Genomic DNA, 20,957 nt, shown 5'->3' with positions numbered 1-20,957 from the left:
TGAACGTGTGTGTGTGTGTGTGTGTGTGTGTACGTGTGTGTGTGTGTGTGTGTGTACTTGTGTGTGAACGTGTGTGTGTCCAGTGCCGGGCTGCAGGACGGAGCGGGCAGCAATCCCAGCAGCAGCAACAGCAGTCAGGACTCGCTCAACAAAGGAGCCAAGAAGAAGAGCATCAAGACCTCCATCGGCCGGCTGTTCGCCAAGAAAGAGAAGGGCCGACCCGGTCCGGTGGGGAAAGAGTCTCCGGGGCCAGGTGCGCCGTCACCCGCACCTCGTCACGCAACACTTCACCAGAAATCAGATTTCAAAGCCTTATTTTGCACTGTCATAATTTGTTTATCTGCTTTTATCTTCATTTAAATTAAAAATATTGAAGTAATGAGAATCTGATGAGATAATGATGCTCTCATGATACTTGATTAGAAAGCCAAAATAGAGAAGGGTTAAAATGGGATTTTAAAAACGATTGCTTTTAAGAAACATGATAGACAATATAGACAAACAAAAAGTACCAGGTAACACTTCCCAATAAGGTCGCATTAGTTAAAGAGAGAGTTCACCCAAAAATTCTGTCATTTACTCACTCTCAAGCAGTTCTAAACCTGTATGAATGTGTTTGTTCTGCTGAACACAGAGGAAGATTTTCTGAAGATTGTGGGAAACAGAGCACTTCTGGGGCACCATTGACTTCCATAGTAGAAAAAACAAATACTATGGAAGTCAATGGTGACTTCCTATCCCTTTAACGTTAATGCTTTAACTAACAGTGATCAACGTTTTTTTTTCTTTTTGCAGTATTTATTAATCTTTACATTAATAACAATAAATCTGTTAATTGTTAATATTAGCTTAGGTCTATTAAAGTAAAGATGCAAGTTTTGATTTTAATAATGTGTAAGTAAATGTTGAAGTTAACGTTAAGATTAAAAACTTTAGAAACATTTTTCACTCTTAGTTTGTAAACTGATTTAGTTAACTGATATTAACAAATAAGACCTTATTATAAAGTGTTCTGTTCATAAAATTACGGTATTAAGCATCAAGATTGAATATGAATAGACTTGGACTTGGACTAATGCACAGGGCAGAACTGACACCGGAAAATAAAAACATTAATGATTCTGCTTAGCTAAAATAATATTGAATTATATTAGACTCATGTGCTCTGTCATCGATTGCATGCAAAACAATTTAAATATTGTACATTTTTTTTCTTTTTTTTCGGGCAGTGCATGATTATCTAGTAAAATAATCTATTTTAATTTAATGATGAAATCAGATACTTGGGGTTATGCTATTACCATACATTATATAGTAGTTTAAACGTTTACACATGAGCTAAATACAAGAGCAGACGGGGTCCAGAGTGTTTAGTGATCAGACCGCTGAAACCGCAGTAGGAGTGAGAACAAGCAGATGTAATGATCCCAGCACAGGCCTCATGCTCCTCTGATCAGTGTTTGTTTGTGTGGAGCAGCGCTGGCAGCTACGCCTGATGGAGGAAGCACACAGGACGCCATGACGCTCGGAAAACTGGGCGGCCCTGCAGAGAAGAACCGAAAACTGCAGAAGAAGTGAGTGACACGTCAGTAGCTTCTAAAACAGGAAGTAGAAATGAGTCCAGTTCATCATGTTTTCCCGCCATCATCTCTGCTTCACTGTTCAATCACAGCGCCACCTGTTTTAGTTTTGTTCACTGTGAAATGTGATCTGTTGTGATTCATGTCTTGCTTCCCATCAGTCTCTCAGTGGCTCATCATGCTTGTCTTCCCTCCTCTCTTCTCACACACTCTTTCATAGCCCAAACTCAGGGTAAGTGACCGCACGCCGTCGTGAAGCATGATGGGTAGAAACCCCTGCATGTCTCAGGCTTGCTGTGAAGCTCTACTAACAAACATTTCCCCGTTGCGTCTGCTCGCTAACCAGAGGGGTGAAGAGGGGTCCATGTTTCAGGAGGTAGGGGTTTGCATGGGGTTTCAGAGGGGGGCGGGGTGATTTGGGGGTGATCAAAGCTGTTGAGCAGTCTGGCGGAGCGGGCTCTGGTGCTCCGGTACCGTCTTCCTGATGGTAGGAGCTGGAAGAGACTGTGGGAGGGATGGGTGGAGTCCTTCACGATGCTGTTGGTTTTGCTGGAGCATCGTGTAAGGAAAATGTCCAGGATGGAGGGGAGAGGGGCACCGATGATCTTTGCAGCTGTGTTCACTGTCCGCTGGAGGGTCTTGCGGTCAGCAGCACTGCAGTTCCCGTACCAGACAGTGATGCAGCTGGTCAGCACACTCTCAATGGTGCCTCTGTAGAATGTGGTGAGGATGGGTGGAGGGTGACTTGCTCTTTTCAGCCGGCGGAGAAAGTGTAGTCCTTTTTGGAGAGAGACATGGTGTTGGTGGTCCAGGTGAGATCCTCTGTGATGTGCACCCCCAGGAATTTAGTGCTGCTGACTCTCTCCACAGTCGAGCTGTCGATGGTCAGTGGGGGGTGGTCAACGGAGTTTCTCCTGAAGTCCATCACAACCTCCTTTGTCTTCTCCACATTGAGGGACAGATTGTTTGTGCCACACCATTCAGCCAGCTGTGCCACTTCCTCTCTGTAGTGCGTTTCATCGTTGTTGCTGATGAGACCTACCACTGTTGTGTCCTCAGCAAACTTGATGATGTGGTTGGAGCTGAACTTGGCAGTGCAGTCGTGGGTCAGCAGTGTGAAGAGCAGCGGGCTAAGCACACAGCCTTGTGGGGCACCTGTGCTCAGTGTGGTAGTGCTCGAGGTGTTGTGGCCGACACGGACTGACTGAGGTCTTCCGGTTAGAAAGTCCAGGATCCAGTTACACAGGGAATTGTTAAGGCCCAGCAGGTTTAGCTTATTTATGAGCTGTTGTGGGATTATTGTGTTGAATGCCGAGCTGAAGTCAATGAACAGCATTCTAACATAGGAGTCTTTATTTTCTAGGTGGGTAAGAGCCAGGTGGAGGGTGAAGGAAATTGCATCGTCCGTAGAGCGGTTTGGACGGTATGCAAACTGGAGCGGGTCGAGTGTGTTGGGGAGGCTGGTTTTGATGTTGTGCAAAGCACTTCATCATGATTGGAGTCAGTGCTATGGGACGGTAGTCATTGAGACAGGACACAGGTGATTTCTTTGGTACCGGTATGATTGTTGTGGATTTGAAATACCTGGGGACGACTGCCTGGCTCAGCGAGGTGTTGAAGATATCTGTTAGGACATCTGTCAGCTGTGCAGCACAGTCTCTCAGAACACGGCCAGGTATGTTGTCAGGACCCGCAGCCTTGCGTGGGTTAATCCTAGATAGATTACGTCGGCTGGACACAGACAGAGCTCCCGGTCGTTGGGAGGTGTGGGCAGTTTTTGTGCAGGTGTGTCATTCTGCATTTCAAACCGTGAATAAAAGTGGTTGAGTGCATCGGGGAGGGATGTGTCCTCATCACAGGCCTGAGCCATATATTGTAAAACAATTGCACTGTAAAATAAATGAAAATGAATATTTCATAGGTATATTATTTTTGCTTTACACTACAGTAGAAATTACAATACTACTTTCCTAATTTCTACACTTGAAAGAGATATTTTGAGTTTGGACTGCGTTTAAACCGCTCTGTCAGTAATTCATGCTGCACTTTAAGCTTTTATTTCGACAGAAACGGCAGCAGAGCTTTTATCTTGAAGTTAAACTCCAGCTTCAGTGAAAACAGGCTTACACAAACACGTCTCACTACAAATCTAGTGAAATGCTGTAATAATCTGCCGTGAAAACAAAGCATAACTGGTGGCTGTTTTTCCCAAATGTGTGCTAAACTCACAGAACATGCAATAAAGGAGTTGACTGCATTCATTCAGTGTGAACAGAGCCATTCTGAGACGCAGAAAACACCGGATCACCAGCCGATCGTCTGAACCAAGTGCCGCTTCGCTTTGAAACACACAGCGAAACCAGACTTGATGAAGGGAATAATTTAATTATTACCTTAGAAACGTGTGGTTATTCTAACAGAAGCTAATCGTTTCAGTTAATTCGGTGTTGTAGTTCACTTCCAGAACAAATATTTACAGATAATGTACTCACCCCCTTGTCATCCAAGATGTTCATGTCTTTCTTTCTTCAGTTGTAAAGAAATTATGTTTTTTGAGGAAAACATTTCAGGATTTCTTTCCGTATAATGGACTTCTATGGTGCCCGCCAGTTTGAGCTTCCAAAATGCAGTTTAAACACAGCTTCAGACAGCTCTGAATGATCCCAGCCGAGGAAGAAGGGTCTTATCTAGAAACGATCAGTCATTTTCTTAAAAAAATTAAAAAATTACAAGTTGTATATTTCATAACCTCAAACACTCATCTTGTCTAGTTCTGCATTCTTGACAGTTAGGGCATGTGGAAAAACTCCATCTCATTTTCTCCTCCAACTTCAAAATCGTCCTGCATCGCTGTTTTACCTTTATTTGTAAAGGGCTTTTGACCTTCTTTGCATGTTCACTTTGTAAACACTGGGTCGATACTTCTGCAGCGATATAGGACGATTTTGAAGTTGGAGAAAATGAGATGGAGTTTTTCCACATGCCCTAACTGTCATGAACCGGAGTGCACAGAGCTACACAACACAAGCGTTTGAGGTTAAAAGGTATATACATTTTTATTTTCTTTAGAAAATGACTGATCGTTTCGCTAGATAAGACCCTTCTTCCTCGGCTGGGATCATTCAGAGCTCTTTGAAGCTGACGCCAGCGTCTCCTCTGCTGAAGTGCATCATGGGTCTTGCTCAGACTGTGGTTTAGTCCTCTTCATTCTTCAGCATGATCCGATGCATGTTAGCATGCGTAACAGCGTAACGTAATACTATGCCAAAAGAACAAACAAACATGGTGCTTCTACATTGCCTTCAGAAGGTACACTGCTACTTTCTCTTCAGTTTGTCATGAAATGTTTCTAAACCTCTTGTTTAGAGAAGAATGAAGAAAATGAGTTTAAGAATATTTGTCCCAGTGTGCAAACACAGATTCTAGATTCACCCTCTATCCTGACAAGTTCACCCAAAAATAGAAAGAAAATCTAGTTTACTCCCCTTTCATCATTAAAAAATTAATAAATGAAGTAGGTAACAAGAAGTGTTGAATAGCATTGGTATTGAGATGGTTTGGAAAGTTGTATGGCGTCTGGTGATCGATTTGCACATGATGAAGAATCTGAATGAAAAAGCGATGTTTTGCACTGATCTGGTCTGGAATCTTTCTCTTGCTAATGCAGCTGCTGTTTCCTCACGGCTCACACCTCTCATGCTCTGTCTGAATCAATCTTACATGTTTGGAGTGTAAACCGTGCTCTCTGCATGTGTGCTCATGATGTTTTCTGTGTGTTTGCAGACACGAGTTACTGGAGGAAGCCTGTCGGCAGGGTCTGCCCTTCGCTCAGTGGGACGGGCCCACGGTGGTGGTGTGGCTCGAGGTACGAATACAGCTAAATTACACCGTTATATCAGCGCTGCATCATCTGGAAAACATTGCACATGCAATAGCAGATCGTTGCAGCTGTCAAATGGCACAACACTATAATTGAGAAAGACAGCACGCTATCAATGACAGATCTATAAAAATTTAAACTTTTTTGGGAAAAAACGCCAATTTGAAAATAAAAATAAAAAACACCAAACTTTTTAAGCTGTCTTAAGAAAAAAGCCTTTGATGGGATTTTTTAATAATGCCTCTTAGGTTGTTGTCCCACTTTAGAATTGCAGAGCCCTGAGAAACTTAAAACACTAAACATTTTCAATGTCCTGACCATTAATAAACAATGGCAAAACAGCATTTGTCCTCCGTCAGAAATCAAACAACATTTCCTTTGTTTTTAGGACATTCAACTTCAGATTAGGAGTACAACTCCATTCAAAGAGTGTAGAAACCTCCCTTCTATAGTCCGTGTGTGTGTGTGTGTGTGTGTGTGTGAGAGTGTGTGTGTGACGAGTTCTGGTGATTCCTGAGGAGAGAGCAGTTGTGGTTTGGTTTGTATGTGGCACAGGGAGAGGCTGATTAGGAGGAAGCTCTCAGTCTTGTGATTCTCATTGGCTGTGTTGTTGTTGTTTTCTCTCAGCTGTGGGTCGGGATGCCTGCGTGGTACGTAGCGGCGTGCCGTGCCAACGTGAAGAGCGGTGCCATCATGTCTGCCCTGTCCGACACAGAGATCCAGCGCGAGATCGGCATCAGCAACCCTCTCCACCGCCTCAAACTACGCCTCGCCATTCAGGAGATCATGTCGCTCACCAGCCCGTCAGCGCCACCTACCTCCAGAACGGTAGGAGACTGATCCATTAAAGAACCCTCTAATATATCAGCGTTCGGCTCCTGCAGACACTGGGAGGTTCTGTCCTCAGATCAGTCTAGACGACGAGCGTATCGCTCGTACAAACTGCAGAGCTGCGTGATTAATCTCAGCCATGGCTCCGTGCGATCATCAGATGGTAAAGGCTGTGATGTAGTGTTTGAGTCGCTTTAGCATGCGTTTGGGAACACATCACGAACCGACCATCTTCACAAACGTTTATCAACAGAGAACATTCAAAGGCTTCCTACACTTTTCCATCAAAACAACACCAACAAGACCGCCATTAATATTATAATTTTACACTCATGTAAAATCTTTTTTTTCTTAAATACTAATTATTATTATTATTATTATTATTATTTTACTGTGAAATATTTTGAATATTTATAATATTTCTTATTTTGTTTCTGTGTAGTTTTATTTAGTAATAGTAGTAATAATAATAATTATTAATAGCATCATTATTACTATAATTTATAGCCATATTGATACATAACAAACTTTCGGCCAAATTTGCAGCTCTATAAACGACCACAACAAACCTGGAATTTTTTAATCACGTTTTAAATACATTTTTGCCAGGAAAAAAAAAAAGACGATTTTTCTCCGGATCACGGGAGGGTTATTTATGATTCTTTACCTCACTGAGTTTGCGGCATCTGGACGTGAAATCCTGAGGTTTGTGGCCTGAGACTGTTGCTGGTAAACCGCAGAAGCGTGGTAAATCTGTTGATTTTACCGTAGTACGTCTCTCTCTCTCTCTCTCTCTCGCATGCCTCACATTAACACCTGATGGGATGTTTGTGATCACTTTTACTAATGTTCCTGCAGCTCAATAACAGATACTTCTGCTCTCCTAATGTCTTCTGTCACTCCATCTTTCCTCACTTGTTCCTCGCTCACGGATCTCTGTAGTCTTCTGGAAATGTCTGGCTCACGCACGAGGAGATGGAGAGTTTGGCCGCCACGCCACCCACGGTCAGTCACGCTAACGCTAATGCTTCGCTGCTCTCTGTACTCATCTGCATGCAGCGCTGTGCTGATTTACTGTATCACGATGTGTGTTATTTCCACGACTGACTCCCCTCTCGCTCCACATGCTAACCTGCTAACACCAGGAGGATGAGGAGGGCAGCTGGGCCCAGGTTTGAACCTCCGTCTTTCTCTTCTGATGTGTTCATTGGAGAACAGGTGCAGGAGCAGACACCTCATGAATCCGTCAGGAACACATTCAGCTCACATCTCACTTCACCAGTGCTTAGTTTTGGGGAAATGCATCCCATTGAGATGTTTAGCAGGAAACCCGATGGTTTTGTTTGAGGCTGAGATGTGAGCTGGATGTGTCTGTTTTGATGGGTTTGTGAGATCCACTGCAGTTCTTCATCATGTTAGGCAGCATCTGCTGGTCTTTATGTCTGAAACCATTCGTTCAGACCCCTGAGTGTTTCTGGATCACATTTGAAGACAGGAGGAGCTCTCTCTTATCTGTGTTTGTGATCAATCTGAGTAATGACTCTTCTGAACTCAACGCTGAGGTTATGATGTTTTGTGTTGTTAGTATTGTTTAAGTGGTGTTCTGACTGAATGTGTGTGCTGTTGACACTCAGACTCTGGCCTACGGCGACATGAACCACGAGTGGATCGGGAACGACTGGCTGCCCAGCCTCGGTTTACCTCAGTACCGCAGCTACTTCATGGAGTCGCTGGTCGACGCTCGTATGCTGGATCATCTGACCAAGAAAGACCTGCGCAGTCAGCTCAAAATGGTGGACAGCTTCCACAGGTCAGTCACCAGCAGCACCGGATGTACGTCACTGACCACAGTCTGGGTTCCAGAAGTATTTTTCCCAGTCATAAAATGTCAAATAAGAGTTATAAGCCAGGCCTGTTTAACTTGAAGGTGCACTTCATGTACATTAGGAGTGTTGAAATGCAGACGTGGATGATTCTGTTTCGATGCAGTAATAGAGCGTAATCGATTATAGCCTACTGACGTTATTCACAGACGTGCTTGTCACGCCAGTATTAAGGAACACCCACTATTTTTAAATTCGAGATCGATGCACATTTTGGCAGGTGTGCGCTAGAGAGAATCACGGCGGCTTCGTTGCACAGAATATGCTGAGAGACACGTGTGCATTGCTTGACTTTCGTCATTTCAGTGTTTGACTTTAGATATGCTTCCATTTCCGCCGTTAGGAATGCAGTACTTATTAGACGTGTGTTTGTTTGTCCTGAAACGCACTGCATCTCCGAGTATTATATGATACAGAATTGATGCAAACACAGTGAGTTATGTTTTCAGAAGAGGACAAAACATCTGATATGTGGAAACCGATCTGTGCATGTGTGAATGCAGCCAGTTAAAGCTCATGAGCAATAATGCTGAGGAAAACAGAAAAACCCATAATTACGATTATCCGTAAACTTTCAGATACATAAAGCACTCTCAGATACTGAAAGTGTTGTTTGATTATCACTTGTAATTGTCTTTTCCCCCTTTGTTACTTTGTTTGCTTGTGTATTTTGAATTTAATAAAAATGCTAATCGTGATGCATGGTGATAGAATAGAACCGAATCTAATTATTGTGAAGCCAGTGAGGATTCCCAGCCCGAGTGTTCATGCAGCACTTGCACACACTCACAGCTCCTCCAGAACACACAGATCACGTGTGAACAGAACCACTCCCGGATGACAGGTTACGACATTACCGGTGAATAACCGTTTCATACCCGTGTGAGGTGTGGACGTCTGCTTTGGGCCAATCACTGTTTACAATAACAGCTGGCACTCAAACTCCTAATTATGTTGAACAGGTAATGAAACTAGGGCGTTTCAGATGATTGACGTTAAAGAGTTTAGGCGCTGAATTGAACAGTTCTGTTCATCTTGAACTTGGCCAGTTCATCAAGTTTATGGTAGATTTGAATGAGTTTGATGTGAGAGAGACTAATTGAATCCAAATCAACAGTACAGTTATGAAACACCATGTTTAGAATACAGGGAGACTGACTCCTTACAGCCTCTGCTGTGCTTCATGGGAGTGAGTGGTTCCCATGGTAACGGTGACTTCTCTGATTGGTGGATCTCTCTATGGGATTGTGGGTAGTGTAGTTCTTTACTAAACATTATTTTATCTTTTAAGTTAAAGTTGCAATCACATTGACTCATGGCACTACAGAGGCAGATTTCATCTCTGAACTTAAACACTACCAGTCAAAAGATCTTGAACCGCAAGATTTTTTTATTTTTTTGTTTTTTTTAAAGAAGTCTCTTCTGCTCACCAAGCCTGCATTTCTTTGATCCAAAATGCAGCAATACAGCAGTGATATTGTGAAATATTTTTACTATTTAAAATAACTGCTTTCTATTTGAATTTATTTTAAAATGTAATTTTATTCGTGTGATCGAAGCTGAATTTTCACTGTGCTGAATGCTCACCGTTTTTTCCTTTTTTTTTCACAAAAAGTGTAAATTAATCAGTATTCATTGTTATTAGGCCAAAAAAACTAGAAAAATAAAAGAAAGAAAATAGAAAAACAATAAAATACAACCTAAAATTATAAACAACTTTCTAAAATACAATTAAACAACAGATTATACAAAATGATGATAAAATATAAATGAATAATAATAAAAGCAGCTTATCAAGATTAATGATGACGTTGTTGATTATGAAGAAGCCATTTCTTAAATGATGCTTAAATGAGTTAAATGATATACATTCTCTAATTGATTGCGGTATGAATGCTTGACCAGACAGTGTTTCTGTGGCTCTGCAGGAACAGTTTTCAGTGCGGCGTGATGTGTTTGAGACGACTGAACTACGACAGGAAAGAGCTGGAGCGGAGACGTGACGAGTCCCAGGTGGAGGTCAAAGGTGAGCGTGCTGGTTTCTGGTTGGCTTGTGTGTCTGTGTTGCGTGTGAGTGTGTGCTAACGCTGCTGCCGCTGCAGACGTGCTGGTGTGGACCAACGAGCGCGTGCTCAGCTGGGTCCAGGCCATCGGACTGAAGGAGTACGCAGCCAATCTTCTGGAGAGCGGCGTTCACGGAGCGCTCCTCGCTTTGGATGAGTCCTTCGACCACAACGCCTTGGCGCTGCTGCTGCAGATCCCTACACAGTGCACACAGGTGAGAGACTAACGGTCAGACCAGAAACCGGTCATCTGATCTCAGACCAGCCACTCCTGGGCCATAGTATTCAAAACGTTTCATCTGGTTTGGAAATCCTGTGTTTTGCCATCCAGAATTAGCCAATCCATGTTACATTTGTGCTGTTTTTGAAGTAGCATTGGATCCAGATACAGACTAGACCCCAGGTCACCAGATCCACATCTTCAATGCTCTAAATGGAGCTTTGAAAGCAAGAGCTGGTAAAATGTAAAAACTGTAACTTGATTGCAATGTAAGTCGCTTTGGATAAAAGCATCTGCTAAATGCATAAAAAAAAAAAATAAGTAAATAGGACTTCATATCAATCACAGTGTAGGTTACTAGATGTGTGAAGAACAACAGGTAGAACAGTCAGCAATGGGTCACTTTATTCATTTTTATTCAAATAGACAGAAAACAGCACAATAAAACAAATATTTCCTTCCATTTTCAATTTCTTTTAAACATTCAGACCCTCATCTGACCCACAACAAATCAATAAATATCTGTGTCCCTGCAGCACAAAAGCAGTCATCAGTAGCACAGGTATATCTGTAGCAATAGACAACAATACATTGTATGGATCAAAATTATACATTTCTCTTTTATGACAAAAATCATTAGGATATTAAGATCATGTTCCATGAAGATATTTAGTAAATTTCCTACCGTAATTAATAATTTTTGATTAGTAATATGCATTGCTAAGAACTTCATTTGAACAACTTTAAAGGAGATTTTCTCAATATTTAGATTTTTTTGCTCCCTCAGATTCCAGATTTTCTAATAGTTGTATCTCAGACAAATATTGTCCGATCATAACAAACCATACTTATTCAGCTTTCAGATGATATATAAATCTGAGTTTCAAAACATTGTCCAGGGTCAAATGATTGTGTCATCGTCATTTATATACAGTGGTTTAAAGTAAGTATATAATTTTTTTTGATTTTAACAGTTGTCTTCTATAATTCTTCTTCTATACTGTACTGAAAGGCTTCTTTGATAACACTTCTTTTTTTATCACTGTAATTTTAAACAAGCAAGTGCTAAATATAAAGGAGTATGATACAAATGTTATCAATCATTTGATCAGGTTTACATTTCTATTACATTTTGCTCCTAATGCAGTCTTCTGCTGGGACCAGGATAATCTTGATATTTGGGATCAATCCTTCTACAGTGTTTTGAACAGCACATGCCCAAAGCAGTTTTCAGCATTTGATCCAGTCAGATTTGTTTTGAACAGCGGAGCCCTGTGTTTGAATCTGTGTGATCTAGGGCTGCACCATATATAGTTTCAGCATCGACATGCGCATCTGTAATAGTCACATCACAGGATGTGCAATGTTTAGAATACTGCATTATATTTATACTGATGTGTTCTTTGCTCGCACACAGACACGATTACACTGGACGTGACCGGCTGTCATGTCGCCCCGCAACAGCTAGAGTCTGTCTACACTGGAACCGCTGCAAATAACTTGAACTCTGTGTCAGTCATAAACCGAACGAAGCATCAGTTGACTGGCGGGGTCTCCAGTGTAGACAGCATCACTGATTATAAGGATTTTTTTTTGCAGTTTAATGAGGCTTTCTGTGTCATGAATGTTAATCAAACAACAAAAGATCACTTTTGTAGCTTTAACAGATGTATTAGATTTAATTTATACAGAGAAAACTATGCAGTGTTATTTTACATTTGATTTATTCAATATCTGTACCTGAATACTGTGAGACTTACCTGAAGAATATAATGCACTGTTTATTTCATTTGTATCATTTTTCATTTTATTTATCTGTTTGTCATTTGCTTATTTTCTATGATGATTTATTCACCTACAAAATCACCCTAATCATTGATCATTTCTTTCTAAATAGAGCTGTTCAAGTCATCTGGTGATTTATATATATTTTTTTTTTTTCATATCGCAATATATATCGCAGAAAAAAAAAGTTTTTCCCAACATTGTGCAGCCCTAGTATGATCTCTGATTGCTTAAGGAACTCCTTCATGAACGTGACGTGTGCAGTGCAGAAAATAACTAAAAATATGATAAAATACCTAACTACATAATACTATTATTCTTAGAAATATAATACATTTATACATTTAAAATTTAAATTAAACAATAAATGAACAATAATATCCTGGCCAGAGGAGAACTGAGCCTGGTTTCTCCCAAGGGTGTTTCCTCCATTCTGTCTCAGAGGGAGTTCTGGGTCCTTGCCGCCGTCTCCTCTGGCTTGCTCAGTTGGGGACACTTCATTTCTAGCGATTATCGTCAATTTGATTTCACAGATACTATTTAAACTAAACTGAGCTAGACAAGGACATCTTTGAATTCAATAATGAAATTTTAAAATAATGAAATGAATTTGTATGATTACTGACACAATCTGTGTTGTTAAAAGCGCGATATAAATAAAGGTGACTTGACTTGCAGTAAGTCTTGTGTTGTGGTCAGTATGTTATTTTTAGGGATGCATCTGCCACCATATCTGTATCGGCCGATAAATGTCCATTTTTACTGGTATCGGCCCGATAATAAAATTTGGCCGATATCTTAGTCGATAAATAATTCTTTCAGAGACACTTCAGATGTGCACCGTTCACCACAATGGTTTTGAAATGCTTGAAATATGATTAGAATCACTTTGAAAAGGACAGGGCAAGTCTGTCATAAAGGCTACAACAAATTAAGATTTGAACATTACTGTAAGTAATTTTGTGGAATGTTTGCGTGCGCTGTGTTTTGTGCGTTGAGCACGTTCACAACAGAGCTACACCTCCATGACAGTTAAGTTCACATTTGCTGCCTTTTGTGAAAATCTACATTGTAATATTATTTATTTTATGTATATCTGATTTATCTCATAATGCGTTTAAGTTAGTAGAGCATTAGAGAGCTTCAGTTTACTGGTGAAAGGAGAGTAAAATGATTTTTCAAGCATACACTGTTCAAACTAGGCTGTTTATGTTGAAATGTTTGGGATGTGGATTTTAATGACAAGACCTTTTTTGTAATCGAGCACTCCAAAATTAGATAAACAATTGGATATAGATTTATCGGCCTACATATGTTACCGCCCTTCAAATATAAAGAATTATCGCTTATCGATATCAGCCAAAATATTCATATTGGTGCATCCCTAGTCATGTTGTGCAGAGCTGTGGATCAGTGTGGTGCTCAGGTGTGTGTGTGTGTGTGTGCAGGCCAGGGCGATGCTGGAGCAGGAGTACAGCCGTCTGCTGGCTGCAGGAACGGAGCGGAGGTTCGAAGAGGTGAGTTCAGTCTGCTCCTTCATTGGCATATGGCATCCGAGCGCTTCACAGCACAGCCGTGTCTCTGCAGGACGACGACAAGAACTTCCGCCGCGCGCCATCCTGGAGGAAGAAGTTCCGGCCCAAAGACGTGCGCTCTGCCGACACACTGCCCGCCAGCTTCAGAGTGAGCACTGCTGACGCACTGGCCAAGAAACCACAGCTGGATGGTATGTGTGTCCGTGTGTCTGCCTGTGTGCCCGTGCGTGTGCCCGTGCGTCTGCCTGTGTGCCCATGCGTCTGCCTGTGTGCCCGTGCGTCTGCCTGTGTGCCCGTGCGTCTGCCTGTGTGCCCGTGCGTCTGCCTGTGTGCCCGTGCGTGTGCCCGTGCGTCTGCCTGTGTGCCCATGCGTCTGCCTGTGTGCCCGTGCGTCTGCCTGTGTGCCCGTGCGTCTGCCTGTGTGCCCGTGCGTCTGCCTGTGTGCCCGTGCGTGTGCCCGTGCGTCTGCCTGTGTGCCCGTGCGTCTGCCTGTGTGCCCGTGCGTCTGCCTGTGTGCCCGTGCGTCTGCCTGTGTGCCCGTACGTCTGCCTGTGTGTCCGTGTGTCTGCCTGTGTGCCCGTGCGTCTGCCTGTGTGCCTGTGCGTCTGCCTGTGTGTCCGTGCGTCTGCCTGTGTGTCCGTGCGTCTGCCTGTGTGTCCGTGCGTCTGCCTGTGTGCCCGTGCGTGTGTCCGTGCGTCTGCCTGTGTGCCCGTGCGTCTGCCTGTGTGCCCGTGCGTGTGTCCGTGCGTCTGCCTGTGTGCCCGTGCGTGTGTCCGTGCGTCTGCCTGTGTGTCCGTGCGTCTGCCTGTGTGCCCGTGCGTGTGTCCGTGCGTCTGCCTGTGTGTCCGTGCGTCTGCCTGTGTGCCCGTGCGTGTGTCCGTGCGTCTGCCTGTGTGCCCGTGCGTCTGCCTGTGTGCCCGTGCGTGTGTCCGTGCGTCTGCCTGTGTGTCCGTGCGTCTACCTGTGTGTCCGTGCGTCTGCCTGTGTGTCCGTGCGTCTGCCTGTGTGCCCGTGCGTGTGTCCGTGCGTCTGCCTGTGTGCCCGTGCGTCTGCCTGTGTGCCCGTGCGTCTGCCTGTGTGTCCGTGCGTCTGCCTGTGTGTCCGTGCGTCTGCCTGTGTGTCCGTGCGTCTGCCTGTGTGCCCGTGCGTCTGCCTGTGTGTCCGTGCGTCTGCCTGTGTGTCCGTGCGTCTGCCTGTGTGCCCGTGCGTGTGTCCGTGTGTCTGCCTGTGTGCCCGTGCGTCTGCCTGTGTGTCCGTGCGTCTGCCTGTGTGTCCGTGCGTCTGCCTGTGTGCCCGTGCGTGTGTCCGTGCGTCTGCCTGTGTGCCCGTGCGTCTGCCTGTGTGCCCGTGCGTCTGCCTGTGTGCCCGTGCGTCTGCCTGTGTGCCCGTGCGTCTGCCTGTGTGTCCGTGCGTCTGCCTGTGTGTCCGTGCGTCTGCCTGTGTGCCCGTGCGTGTGTCCGTGTGTCTGCCTGTGTGCCCGTGCGTCTGCCTGTGTGTCCGTGCGTCTGCCTGTGTGTCCGTGCGTCTGCCTGTGTGTCCGTGCGTCTGCCTGTCTGCCCGTGCAATGTGTGTGTGTGTGTGTCTTTCTCTCTAATGTGTGTGCTGCAGGGAATGTGTGTGTGTGTGTGTGTGTGTCTTTCTCTCTAATGTGTGTGCTGTGGTTCTGCAGGGAGTGTGTGTGTGTGTCTTTCTCTCTAATGTGTGTGCTGTGGTTTTGCAGGGAGTGTGTGTGTGTGTGTCTTTCTCTCTAATGTGTGTGCTGTGGTTCTGCAGGGTGTGTGTGTGTGTGTGTCTTTCTAATGTGTGTGCTGTGGTTCTGCAGGGTGTGTGTGTGTGTGTGTCTTTCTCTCTAATGTGTGTGCTGTGGTTCTGCAGGGTGTGTGTGTGTCTTTCTCTCTAATGTGTGTGCTGTGGTTCTGCAGGGAGTGTGTGTGTACAGCGTCTGGATTCTGCTGCTGTCAGAACCTACTCCTGCTGATCTGTGTCAGGTGAGTCCTTCTCTCACACGAGCCTCTTCATGATGCCTTACAGTCAATCAAGCATTTTACTGGATGAAAATTTGTGTACGTCACTGAACAAATGGTACAACTGTCATATTATTGGACCCATTTAAAATTGATATTACGTTTTGTTTCTGAAATTTTGAATGATGACCAGAGATTGTTCAGAAGCTCTTAAAGAACCCTGCAGCAGAGACAGCTGACGGCTCGTATTTTACCCCCAAATGAAAAGAAGCGTAAAGTCAGCTTAGTATCCTCCATCGGTAGACAAGGCATCTCGTTGGTGCTTATTTTCAGCTCTCGGGTTGCTTTGTGAACGGCCTGTACTCGTTCGACTCAAACACATGCTCTTCACGTGTGCTTTCTGAACCGCACTCAGAATCATAATTCATACCTGTTACAGTCAAATTCTGCAGCTCGTCGTGCTTCTGCGATGGGATTCTTAAGAATTAAATTCTTCTTAATGGATATATTCTTATTCTCTAACTCTAGAATAAAGTTTTGCGTTCCCAGAAACACGAATAATGTTACCTTTTTCTGCCAAGATCGTTCTAAAGACAACATTTAGATTTTGAATTGCTGAAAAGATTGTTTGTAAAGATCATTTTAAAATTGAGCAGCACAACATTACTCCAGCCATATAGACATATTCCGTATTAATATTACTGTGGATGTAATTTTGAGCACAAATGAGAGCGCCATACAATCAGATGACAACACTAAAGCCTTCTTAAGAAGATACTTCAGATATTGGAAGAATGGCACTTAAGGCCTGGTCACTATAAAGTATGAAGTAAACTATAAAGATAGAGTGGTCTGAAAAAGTGTCGGCCCCTTTCCTGATTTTCTTTATTTTTTTGCATGTTAGTCCCACTTTAATGTTTCAGATCATCAAACAAATTTACATTTATTCATTTAGCTGACGCTTTTATCCAAAGCGACTTACAATTGCTATATATGTCAGAGGTCGCACGCCTCTGGAGCAACTAGGGGTTAAGTGTCTTGCTCAGGGACACATTGGTGTCTCACAGTGGATTCGAACCCGGGTCTCTCACACCAAAGGCATGTGTCTTATCCACTGCGCCATCACCACCCCCAAATTTAAATATTAATCAAAGATAACACAAGTAAACACAACATGAAGTTTTTTATTATGAAGGGAAAACAAAATCCAAAGCCACATGGCCCTGTGTGAAGAAGTGCTTCCCCCTAAACCTAATAACTGGTTGGGCCACCCTTAGCAGCAACAGCTGTAATCAAGTGTTTGTGATAACCTGCACTGAGTCTGTTACAGCGCTGTGGAGGAATGGCCCACTCATCTGGGCAGAATTGTTGTAGTTCAGCCACATTGGAGGGTTTGAGCATGAACCACCTTTTTAAGGTCATGCCACAGCATCTCATTAGGATTCAGGTCAGGACTTTGACGAGGCCACTCCAAAGTCTTCATTTAGTTGTTCTTCGGCCATTCAGAGGTGGATTTGCTGGTGTGTTCTGGATCATTGTCCAAACACAGGGCCATGTGGGTTTGGATTTTGTTTTCCCTTCATAAAAAAACCCTTCATTTAAAAACTGCATGTTGTGTTTACTTGTTATCTTTGAATTAATATTTAAATTTGTTTGATGATCTGAAACATTAAAGTGTGACAAACATGCAAAAAAAAAAAAAATCAGGAAGGAAGGGGGCCAACACTTTTTCACACCACTGTATATACTGCCGCTCAAAAGTTTGGGATCAGTAAGACTTTTAATGTTGTTTTTAAGTTAGTCTCTTCTGCTCATCAAGGCTGTATTTATTCGATCAAAAATACAGAAAAAAACGAATGTATTTCTGTGATCTGCAGCTGTATTTCCAGCATCATTCCTCCAGTCTTCAGTGTCACATGATCTTCAGAAATCATAATAATATACTGATTTATTATGAGTGTTGAAACTGTTCTGCTGCTTCATATTGTTTTTTGGAACGTGATACTTTTTTCTTTGATTCTTTGATGAATACAAAGTTAAAAAGAGCAGCATTTGTTCAAAATAGAAATCTTTTCTAACAGCGTGTCTTTACTATGACTCTTTATTCATTTAACACATCCCTCCTGAACTAAAGCATTCATTTCTTTAAAAAAATGAAAAATAAAAATATACTGACCCTAAACTTTTGAATAATATTGTATATTGCAACACAATTTCTTTTTTAAATACATTCAGTTTTTAATATAGTTAAATATAGTTTCTAATATAGTTCTCTATAGCTATCGGTCTTGGTGTGAACGGGCCTTCAGGAAGATTCTCAGGAACTGCGTAGCCTTAATCTTCAGACTTTATTTCTTCTCTTCTGTCCTAAGGATGTGTTTCTCACTCCCGTGTGTTTCCTCAGGTGCAGCGGAGGAGGACGAGGACCGCTGTCACAGACCATCATCCCATCAGAACGCTGTCAAACGCTACATTTGATGCCTCTATTTATGTAAAGTAAAGGAACATTCACTAATTTAGCAGCGTCTCGTATCGACTGTTGCTTGATTTTATTTGCTCACCTCTTAATTCTGTTGTCCTAATCCAGTTCAACTCTTTTAGTCCAAAGTTTGTACATTTCCGTCTGTAGGCGTAATCTCATTCTTATCATTCTCAGTGAGTATTTTATCCTCAGATACTTATTCCTTTTGTTTGAATTCATCCAGCTAAAAGTATTTTATGTGATTTATCTGAACTTTGCTCTTCTCTTAACTGATGTTCCCCTGTTGTTTGTGAGAAAGTGGCCTGAATCAATGGCGTTGCGTGAATATCTGGGTTGGTACGTGTTTTATATCCTCTGATACCAAAATCAAACCCTTGGATAAGCCATAATTTGTAATAATTATGAGGGCTATTTTGAATACATCTTTCTACAGATGTGACTTGATGCCAGGTTTTTCTAGCATCTGTTTGGCTTAAAGTCACTGTTTATCCATTCCCTGGTGCTGCGTTAGATCTGTGTGTGTGTGTGTGTGTGTGTGTGTGTGTGTGTGTGTGCGCGTGTGTGAGCGTGTGTGTGTGTGTGTGTGTGTGTGAGCATGAGCGTGAGTGTGTGTGTGTGTGTGTGTGTGTGTGTGTGAGCATGAGCGTGAGTGTGTGTGTGTGTGTGTGTGTGTGAGCATGAGCGTGAGTGTGTGTGCGCAAGCATGCGTGTGTGTGTGTGTGTGAGCATGAGCGTGAGTGTGTGTGCGCAAGCGTGTGTGTGTATGAGCGTGTGTGTGTGTGTGTGTGTGTGTGTGTGAGCATGAGCGTGAGTGTGTGTGCGCAAGCGTGTGTGTGTGTGTGAGCGTGAGTGTGTGTGAGTGTGTGTGCGCGTGAGTGTGTGTGTGCGAGTGTGTGTGTGTGTGAGCATGAGCGTGAGTGTGTGTGCGCAAGCGTGTGTGTGTGTGTGTGTGAGCGTGAGTGTGTGTGAGTGTGTTTGTGCGAGTGTGTGTGTGTGTGAGCATGAGCGTGTGTGTGTGTGAGCATGAGCGTGAGTGTGTGTGCGCAAGCATGCGTGTGTGTGTGTGTGTGTGTGAGCATGAGCGTGTGTGTGTGTGTGTGTGTGTGAGCATGAGCGTGTGTGCGCAAGCATGCGTATGTGTGTGTGTGTTTGTGCGTGTGTGCACAAGCATGCGTGCTAGTGTGTGTGAGCGAGTGTGTGTGTGTGTGTGTTTTTGTGACAAATGAGGACATAAATGTGTATAATGGCACAGGTATAACACAGGTATTGCAAGGTGAAGGTGACTTTTCAGGACATTGACTCATGTCCCCACTTTTCAGAACGCTTATAAATCATACAGAGTGAGTTTTTTTTTTGGGGGAAAGTAGAAATGCACAGTCTCCTGTGAGGGCTAAGTTTAGGTGTAGGGCAATAGCACATACAGTTTGTACAGTATAAAAACCATTACACCTATGGGATGAACCCACTTTTCACAAAAACAAACGTGTGTGAGTGTGTGCGCGAGCATGAGTGTGTGTGTGTGAGAGTGTGTGTGTGTGTGTGTGTGTGTGAGAGAGAGTGTGTGTGTGTGCATGTGTGTGTGTGTGTGTGAGAGAGAGTGAGTGTGTGTGCACGTGTGTGTGTGTGTGTGTGAGAGAGTGTGTGTTTCTCCTCTCAGATGGACCAATCCTGCAGTGGCCTGTCAGCTCGATCCCTGCGTCTGTATCGTAACACTGTAACGAAGCCTTATGTTTCGAGCCCAGTCCTGTTGTTTTCAATGACCTTTTTGATATCGTATGTTATCAGCCTTTATGTAGGAACTGAATTGTCATTTTTGGATGATATCAAAAGCATGGGCTGGAATCATATCCCAGTCTCTTGTTTTGTTTTGTATTTTACATTCTCTAGTCACTCATGTACAATTTAAGTCATGTTACTATCTTTTTATTGTCCTTTATTTAAATAAATCTTCTGGTCCTGTAATTAAAATAATGTACAGTCTAAGTACTTATGAACTATTTTTATCACAGTATTATTTATTGCTTTCATTTCAATAAAATACTGAAACTTATTTTCCACTGCCAATAAAAATAAGTCTTTATGAACAGATGATTGTCTTGTATCTGTATCTGTTATTTTCTGTCCTGATTGTTTATAAATCTCAAATTCAAGTTACTTAGATATGATTAGTGTATTATTTTAATTGCATGATTGAGGTCATTTCCATTTTCAACAATGTTACCAGAATGGCTTCAACTCTTCTTTTCTGTTTTATTCAGCCTGCATCACAAACTTACTTTTTATTATTAATATAAAGTATATATAACCATTAAAAACCCTGAGTGAAAGCTCATTACAGAAAGGAGATTTGTGCCAGGAGGCTGATTGACTGCAGCTGGTTTCTTGATAATTAAGGGTTAATTAAAGTGATGGGTTGTGTTTCTCTCTCAGCTCAGCTCATCTCCAGCAGTGATGGACTCAGCTTCTGTGGCTCTCAGCAGGTGAATATTCCCTTCAGTCTGTTTGTGTTCAGAGATCAGCAGCTCGTGAACTTCAGAAGTCACGATCACTCAGTGCAGCTGAAGTTAGTCCAGTAAGGTCAGGTCAGTGACTCCAGTTCCTGTGTTTCTGGTGTATTGACCGACAGCTCTGGTGCATGTTGAGAGAAATCAGGAGTAACTGAAATGCACACTGGGAATATGAATTGAATGCAAACAAACAAACAAACTCAGGACAGATGAGTAAAAGCAACAAC

General features: G+C 43.0%; 1 protein-coding gene across 3 annotated transcripts in view; it reads left to right on the top strand.

Moving 5' to 3' along the window:
• Window positions 1-20,305, top strand: part of LOC306842834 (liprin-alpha-1-like) — a 48,372-nt gene extending 28,067 nt beyond the window's left edge. For all 3 annotated transcript variants that reach the window (XM_079373930.1, XM_079373928.1, XM_079373929.1), the window contains exons 18-28: window positions 84-253; window positions 1,478-1,574; window positions 5,364-5,445; window positions 6,088-6,288; window positions 7,926-8,101; window positions 10,103-10,200; window positions 10,277-10,452; window positions 13,691-13,759; window positions 13,830-13,968; window positions 15,700-15,765; window positions 18,146-20,305. In XM_079373930.1, coding sequence (XP_079230056.1) covers window positions 84-253; window positions 1,478-1,574; window positions 5,364-5,445; window positions 6,088-6,288; window positions 7,926-8,101; window positions 10,103-10,200; window positions 10,277-10,452; window positions 13,691-13,759; window positions 13,830-13,968; window positions 15,700-15,755 — 1,264 coding nt within the window. In that variant the 3' untranslated portion in view covers window positions 15,756-15,765; window positions 18,146-20,305. The remainder of the gene's footprint in view (window positions 1-83; window positions 254-1,477; window positions 1,575-5,363; window positions 5,446-6,087; window positions 6,289-7,925; window positions 8,102-10,102; window positions 10,201-10,276; window positions 10,453-13,690; window positions 13,760-13,829; window positions 13,969-15,699; window positions 15,766-18,145) is intronic.
• Window positions 20,306-20,957: the final 652 nt, after the last annotated feature.

Source organism: Barbus barbus, assembly GCF_936440315.1.
Source record: "Barbus barbus genome assembly, chromosome: 23".
Classification (NCBI taxonomy): domain Eukaryota; kingdom Metazoa; phylum Chordata; class Actinopteri; order Cypriniformes; family Cyprinidae; genus Barbus; species Barbus barbus.
Note: the sequence above shows the minus strand (reverse complement) of the source record. Positions and strands in the feature narration are given on the sequence as shown.